The 8,277-nt window shown below is 36.5% G+C and overlaps 1 protein-coding gene across 4 annotated transcripts in view; it reads left to right on the forward strand.

Moving 5' to 3' along the window:
• The window catches only part of LOC144978082 (sperm-specific sodium:proton exchanger-like), a 64,808-nt gene extending 59,965 nt beyond the window's left edge, over positions 1–4,843 (forward strand). For all 4 annotated transcript variants that reach the window (XM_078923633.1, XM_078923636.1, XM_078923632.1 and 1 more), the window contains 4 exons: positions 154–294; positions 2,202–2,310; positions 3,006–3,085; positions 4,674–4,843. In XM_078923633.1, the coding sequence (XP_078779759.1) occupies positions 154–294; positions 2,202–2,310; positions 3,006–3,085; positions 4,674–4,721 (378 nt within the window). In that variant the 3' untranslated portion in view covers positions 4,722–4,843. The remainder of the gene's footprint in view (positions 1–153; positions 295–2,201; positions 2,311–3,005; positions 3,086–4,673) is intronic.
• Positions 4,844–8,277: the final 3,434 nt, after the last annotated feature.

Here is an 8,277-nt window from a genome sequence, read left to right on the forward strand (position 1 = left end):
TCTTATGGTGCTGTTGAGAAAGAGCGTAATTTTTTAAATTTTTATATCTTATATCAATATCATTTATTGTCTTAGTTTTGTTCCCAATCATTAGACGTGTTGATGGATATTGTTTTTCATTTGTTTGTTTGTTTGCTTCATTTTCCTTGGCAGGTTTTGTACATGCCCAAACAGAGCATGGAGAGGGCTATACAAGTGTTCTCCCACTTACAACCCCCCCTGCATGAGCGATTGTGGAGGATGACAGCAATACGTACAGCCTCAAACATTCTACCCACCCATTCCACTTACCGGGTTGGTTTCAACTTATCTGTCATCTGCATTTTTTGCGGCCGCAAATATCAGGGCGATCCGCAAATTTTGGCAAATTTTGGGAAAATTGGCAAATCGCGTGGCAAATTTTTGGGAAAAAAAAAAAAGAAGCGAAAACAAAATAACGAAGAAAAAAAGTGCGAAACTTGAGAAATGTTGCAGCTTTGCCTGGGCCCAAACCAAGGGAAGCTACTCTGAAAGTTTGGGCGCATAAATCGCTTTACATTGTGTAAATTAATAAATGTAGCTCCTTAAATGTAATAAATTGTCTTTTATATATATTTTTTTTCTGTATCGCATGTTAATTTTTACTGAAACGCTTAGTTCTCCTCGGCAAATTTTTTTGCAAATTTTGGCCTTTTTGGCAAATTTCTTGACAAATTTTGGCAAATTTTAGGTCCCAATTTGGCAAAAAATGCAGATGACAGACTTATATAGATATCAGTGTTATGCAGCTATGTGGTCTTGTGGTGTGACACACGATTTTCGGATTGAAAAGTCCAGGGTTCGGGCCCCGCTCTGCACATATTATATATAGTTTATTCCTTGGAAAAGATTCTTTATTCACATTTTCTCCTTACATTCACCGTACTCAAGTGTAAAATTGAGTACCTGGTCGTTAACAGCGTTGTCTCTGTTGAAAAAATTGTAATATCGCCTAACAGGCGTCATGTCTCGTTCATCCATGTTACGTATTGGGTCCTTCTTAGACAAGGACATTGTCATTAATTTTTAAAATGGGTCATTTACAAACTATAAAATTCCACTTATAATCTCAACTTAAACGAAGTAGAACTTACGATAAACAAAATGTAGCAGAACTTTAACTAAACAGAATAAAGAAGGATTTCCACTTAACAATGTAGACTCTCAAAAACAGAATAAAGAAGGATTTCCACTTAACAATGTAGACTCTCAAAAACAGAATAAAGAAGGATTTCCACTTTACAATGTAGACTCTCAAAAACAGAATAAAGAAGGATTTCCACTTAACAATGTAGACTCTCAAAAACAGAATAAAGAAGGATTTCCACTTTACAATGTAGACTCTCAAATCAATAGAATTTAAACTTAAGCTTTTATCTATACATAGTAGCGCAATATCCACTAAACGTGCTCAAAGCGCTTTACAAGGGGTCCCTGACCAACAGGAACACGTAACATGTAGAACGAGACATGACGCCTGTTAGGCGATATTAAATTTTTTTCCGACATAGACAATGTTGTTAACGGCCAGATTCTCATTTTACACCTGAGTATGGTGAGAGAATGTGAGTAATGAGCCTTTTCCAAGGACTCAACTATGCGCTGAGCAATGTTCGAACCCAGGACCTTCTGATCCGAAAGCGAGTGTCATATTACAAGACAACATAGCTGCAGAATTTAGTAGAACCTTAAATTTAAATGCAAACAGAGATTGGCGCGCTGAACTCACTCAATCCTAGAGATTTGTGCTACTTTTTATAATTGGAAAATATGTATTAAAAATGAGCATGTGCATAGATAGTTTTATTCAACTATCATTAACATGAAAAAAATAAAAACATTAGCTTTGATAGTACGCCTATAATTTGTCTCATAAAAATGTAATAAACAAGCATGGGGTAAAAAAAAAAAAAAATAATAATAATAATAATAATAATATATCTTTATTGTCCCCAAAAAAGTGGCAATTTGTCATTTGGTTACACATTTATAACAATACAATATTGACATAGACACACTCACACAAGATGCACACTAGTAACATAGTAGTTATCGTAAAAAAAAAAAAAAAAAAAAAATAACCCTGATATAGTCGGTGTTAGGGTTTAGTGAGTTAATGTGTTTTTCCTATGTGATAATAAAATTACTTTGTATACGTTTGTTCCTTTCTCTTGCTACAACAGGGTATTGCCAAGCAAAGCTTGTTGAGAATGTTAGAGGACTTCCATTTGGAGTTTGTCAAGTCGGACACAGTTGACTTGAGGATGATAAAAGACGTTCTACTCATTGCAGGTATTTTATATTTAGTTGACCTTTTGTATAGCGCAATATCAACTAAACGTGCTCAAAGGGCTTTACAAGGGGTCCCTGACCAACAGCAACACTTAACATGTAGGACGAGACATGACGCCTGTTAGGCGATATTACAAATTTTTTTCTGACAAAGATAACGCTGTTAACAGCCAGGCATTCATTTTACACCTGAGTACGGTGAGAGAATGTGAGTAAAGAGTCTTTTCCAAGGACTCAACTGTACGCCGATCAAGGCTCGAACCCAAGACCTTCTGATCCAAAAGCGAGTGTCATACCACAAGACCACATAGCCCCATTAAAAATACAGTCAAAGCTGGTAATTGGAATGTCATTAAATCAAAAATTAATTAATTTTTTTTCGTATTTAATGAGAATCTTGTGCTGCTGTCTGAGTGAGACTTTTAAGTTGTCTAATGGCCCTAAATCATTTTTCTATTCATTTTCACTTTTAGCTCAAAATGTCTTTTTGCGGTTTGTTTTGTTTTTGTGTCTTTGATCCAGTAATTGTGATTAATTAGATGTCGAATTGTTGTACCATTTCTTTTTCTAGGGTACTGTTTTTAAATTGCTGCAAGTCCAAAAACAAAAATAAAATGAAAAATATAACCAAACAAACAAAACAAAACAAAACAATTCAACAGTGATTAATGCTTAGTTTCAAAAATGTCTTGTAGGCACAGCAACCTGTGATACAGATGTGGTTATCGAAGGCCCGTGTCTCGTTGACTCACACATCCACAAGCTGAAATTTGAAGTAAGTGGTCACCGGGCTTAAAATCGAATTCGAAATGTTTTGGATATAAACAATAATTATTAACTCACTCAATCCTAGAGACTTTCTCTAGCTTTTCAAATATTAAAAATGAGCATGTAGATAGACAGTTTTAATCAACTGTACCATTAACATGCAAAAAACTATAAAACATTAGCTTTGATACTACGACTATAATTTGTCTCAGAAAACTGTAATAAATAGGCATGGGGTTAAAGGTAACCCGGATAAACTACGGATATAGTCGGAGTTAGGGTTGAGTGAGTTAAGCAACAAAAAAATAAATAAAATAAAACGTGTTGTACGTACTAACGAAATAAAAAGCTTGTGTACATAAAAGATGTTGTGACTTAGTCATTATTTTGTAAAGAAACGAAAGAATTGTTAAAAAGAACGATTTTATCATGTGTCGTCATGCCAGACTAAAAAAAAAAAGAAATAATAAATTGAGCTTTTATATAGCGCAATATACACTAAACATGCTCAAAGCGCTCTGCAAGGGGTCCCTGGTCAACAGCAACATTTAACATGTAGGACGAGACATGACGCCTGTTAGGCGATATTACAATTTTTCGGACAAAGACAACGCTGTTAACGGCCAGGTACTCATTTTACACCCGAGTGTGGTGAGAGAATGTGAGTAAAGAGCCTTTTCCAAGGACTCAACTATGCGCCGAGCGCAAGGCTCGAACCCAGTACCTTCTGATCCGAAAGCGAGTGTCATACCACTAGACCACATAGCCGCACTAATGAAACAAGATGGGAATGAGTCTGTGATTTTAAAAGTATTAAAATAAGGCATTAATTTGTCACTTTCAACATAGACAGATGAGTGAAAACGCCTCAATACGATATTTTTTTAAAGCATTAAACAACAGAACACAGCACAAAGAGCTTTTTAAATTGTTGTTGTGGTTTTTTTTTTTTTTTTTGTTTTGTTTATTTTTTTATGCTTTAAAATCCTACCACAGCATTCTTTTTGGGCGTGAGTAAATAATGATGTTTATGACAATGATTGTTTTTGTTGTTATCGTCAATAGTTGTTGTTGTGGTGTTGGTGTTTGTGCTGAGGTGATGGCTGTTGTGATGAGGTGATGGCGTGTTTGTGATGAGGTGATGGCGTGTTTGTCCTGAGGTGATGGTGTTTGGGCTGAGGTGATGGTGTTTGTGCTGAGGTGATGGCGTTTGTGCTGAGGTGATGGTGTTTGTGCTGAGGTGATGGCGTGTTTGTGCTGAGGTGATGGTGTTTGTGCTGAGGTGATGGTGTTTGTGCTGAGGTGATGGCGTGTTTGTGATGAGGTGATGGCGTGTTTGTGGTTATCTTTGATGATTTTAATTTTTTTCGTCTTACTTTTATTTAATATACTTTTCTTTCTTTTTATTTTCTTTCTTTGTTTCATTTGAGCTTTTAATTCTTGAATGCTGTTGTAACCTTAAATATTGTGTGTAAAGCAAGCATTTTTTTTCAATGAAAATCAGAACATGTTTGCAATTCATTCATCAACACCCCCCCCCCCCCCCCCTTTATTTTTTTTTTCTTTCTTTATTTAAATCTTTATTTCTCCTACAGCCGGACCAAAACCCAGTGTTGTTGTACCGGGATAGCTATATGGCTTAATCAAACCAACTCGTGATGGGATTGCTCTTTCATCTGAGAATTTATTTATTTATTTTAATATTATAATTATAACCTACTCTGTTGTATCTTTGGTTTCTATAGATTAAAGCTGTTGAATTTGACAAGTTTCATTGTTTTTACTGATTTTTAACATTTAAATAAAATTCCAAACCTGTCTTCCTCATGGTTTTACGTTTTAATGACATTCCGTTTGGGATCCTCATTAAAAAAAAAAATTAATTAAAAAAATTTGAGCTTTATATAATTCAATATCCACTAAATGTGCTCAAAGCGCTTTACAAGGGGTCCCTGGTCAACAGCAACATTTAACATGTAGGACGGGACATGCCGGCTGTCAGGCGATATTACAATTTTTTCGGACAAAGACAACGCTGTTAACGGCCAGGTACTCATTTTACACCTGAGTATGGTGAAAGTGAGTAAAGAGCCTTTTCCAAGGACTCAACTATGCGCCGAGCGCGAGGCTCGAACCCAGGACCTTCCGATCTGAAAGCGGGTGTCTTGCCACTAGACCACATAGCCGCACACTAATTTTTTTTCTTCTCTTGATTGAACAAGTCGGTACAGAGGAATGCATTGAGATATAGTTAATGTTACCTCAGACCTTCTGATTACTGGTCAGACGTGCTACCATTACCATGGTAGCACGTCTGACCAGTAATCAGAAGGTCTGAGGTTCGATCCCCAGTCGAGGTCGACTGATTTTTTGGTCTGTTTTTTTTTCTTATAATTTTCTTTCTTGCTTTGTCTGGCACCTTTCATACACACTTGTTCAGATCTTTGTCTTACACCGGTGCTTGTTCCTTTATTTCTTAAATTTAAAGTCTACGGCATCGTGTACTTTTTTGAAACTTGGATTAATGCCCATCACACTCACACATTTGATAAGAAATGGCACTCATCTGATGGGAGTGGGAGGTATAAGAAGAGAGAATTTTTCATGTGAAGGTCACATGATTATCTTGGCCCCATGCTGGATGATGATGATGATGATGATGCTGGAAGAGGAGCATGGGAATAATGACGACCATCTTGTCATAACTATGATCACTGATTTATTGGACGCTTCAGAATCGGAATGAAATTCGTCACAATTATTTGGTTGTTCTGCCACAGAAAATTCTAGGCTTTTGGAATAATCTCGAAGTAGAGAAAAATCCTCAAAATTTCAATCAAACCTTATTAATATTAATGGGCCAAAGGCCAAAAACAGTCACAAAATAGCATTAAGAATACAGTTATGTAATTGGTTGGATTTGGTACACAGAGAGAAGGGGCTTAGGTACTCATGCCTACATTAAAACATTTTCTACCTGACGCCACTGATTTTGAAATGACACTTGTAAGTCATGACAGTGTAGCCTACTGTAAAGCATCTGAAAGTTGAAATAAATAACCACAAAAGTTATTAATATAGAGCAAATAAACAAATTATTCAATCTGAGTTATTTTCAAATGGGGAAAATTATTTTTGTTTTGTCATGGCTATATGGAGTAAGCATTCAAAATATCAGTGATATAGTGCCATACAACTGACAGTTTTAGAGAGAAAAATCTTTCAGTTTGGATATGAATCAGGAAACGGACCATAGTTGTGACATGGGTGGTGAAACGACATATAGAATTAGCAGATGTTCACATAACAGTTATTTTATGCTCATATTACAGTAACAGCAGGAACGAAATTGACGTTACTTAGCTCTTTGTTATTGTTTTTAGCCAGCCATTAATATGAGTAGTGAGTAGTTCTCACTAAATTGTATTAATCAGACAACATTGTTTAAGGTTCCACATAGTTTGTTTTTTTGTATGGGCAGTGTTGGTGCGTTATATCCAGTTGGTTGATGATTTGAGTTTTCAAAAAAATTAATAAACGCAAAGCATCAATACGTAGCGAAGAAGCTCAATTAAGGAACAGCGACACAGGGTTTTCTACAGCATACTCGGGACTGAACTGCCCTTTATTCATTAGCTCACGTTTATTATATAATATAACAACACGATATACAAGGGGCATAATCAATCCAATCATACAGTAAAGAGCAAATCGTGGATTGTCTCTCTTATATCTCATTGCCATCAGGAAGGTACCTGGCCGTTAACAGCGTTGTCTTCGTCCGAAAATTTGTAATATCGCCTAAAAGGCGACATGTCCCGCCCGTCCTACATGTTAAATGTTGCTGTTGACCAGGGACCCCCTGTAAAGCGCTTTGAGCACATTTAGTGGATATTGCGCTGTATAAAAGCTCAATTAAAAAAAAATAATTTCATGATAAACACCTGCTACATGGGTCTTAGGAAGGATAGTAGATGTAGATGGAAGTCCCAGACTTCACGTATGTCTTAGAGACGTGACTCTCTCCCTCTTTTTCTGATTTTCTCTTCCGTATTGTTTATATCTTCTTCCTTTTTCTTTTCTTTTTTTTTTTAAAGAGCTTTATATAGCGCAATATCCACTAAATTATGTGCTCAACGCGCTTTACAAGGGGTCCCTGGTCAACAGCAACATTTAACATGTAGGACGAACGAGACATGCCGCCTGTTAGGCGATATTACAATTTTTCGGACAAAGACAACGCTGTTAACGGCCAGGTACTCATTTTACACCTGAGTACGGTGAGAGAATGTGATAAAGAGTCTTTTCCAAGGACTCAACTATGCGCTGAGCGCGAGGCTCGAACCCAGGACCTATCGATCTGAAAGCGAGTGTCATACCACTAGACCACATAGCCTCACAATTTTAATAATAAAGAACGCCATTCCGCCTCGGTACCATTAGATATGGTACAGTCGCCAAGGCATTTCATGAAGGGTATAGATAGTATGCGCTTGGCTAAGAAGCTCATAACATTGCCATCCGGAAGTATAACGGACCAAAACACAAAACTGTGTGAGTATTACTCATAAACGCGGATGGCAAAAAACAATAACAAAGACCTGAGTGACGTCATCTTCGAACTATCTCTATTGGTAATCCATCGAACAAGATGCCTGCCTAATGTCAACAGGAATCACCCATGTTGTCGAAAGTGAGCATATTGGGGATTAATAATAATCTTGCCCAAGGAAAAAAAAAAATACCTGAAGAGGGTCTCGAACCCGAAACCTTCCGAATCCCAGTGCAATAATAATAATAGGGAGACCTTCCTAAAGCTCCTCGTGCTAGCACTTCTTTCAATTTGTATTTTCACCGTGGATCTTTTGTCATGAGTTTATTTATTCAATTTGTCAATATAATATAGTAGCGTTTTAAAAACTCGAGAACAAACCTTGATATATTAGGGTTAGTTAAAGGTACTAGATTTCTTAGGGTTAGTTGATGGAATATTTGAGTTGTTTCCCTTAGCACTAGGAGCTTTCGGAAGGCCTCCCCAATAATAATAATAATAATAATAATAATAATAATAATAATAATAAGAAGAAGAAGAAGAAGAAGAAGAAGAAGAAGAAGAAGAAGAAGAATCATCATCATCATCATCATCAGGCACACCACACTGAGATTTTTCTTGGAATTTATAAAAGGTCACTTCCGATC

This window comes from Berghia stephanieae, chromosome 8, assembly GCF_034508935.2.
Source record: "Berghia stephanieae isolate SIO BIC M18660-M18661 chromosome 8, UCSD_Bste_1.3, whole genome shotgun sequence".
Taxonomy (NCBI): Eukaryota; Metazoa; Mollusca; class Gastropoda; order Nudibranchia; family Aeolidiidae; genus Berghia; species Berghia stephanieae.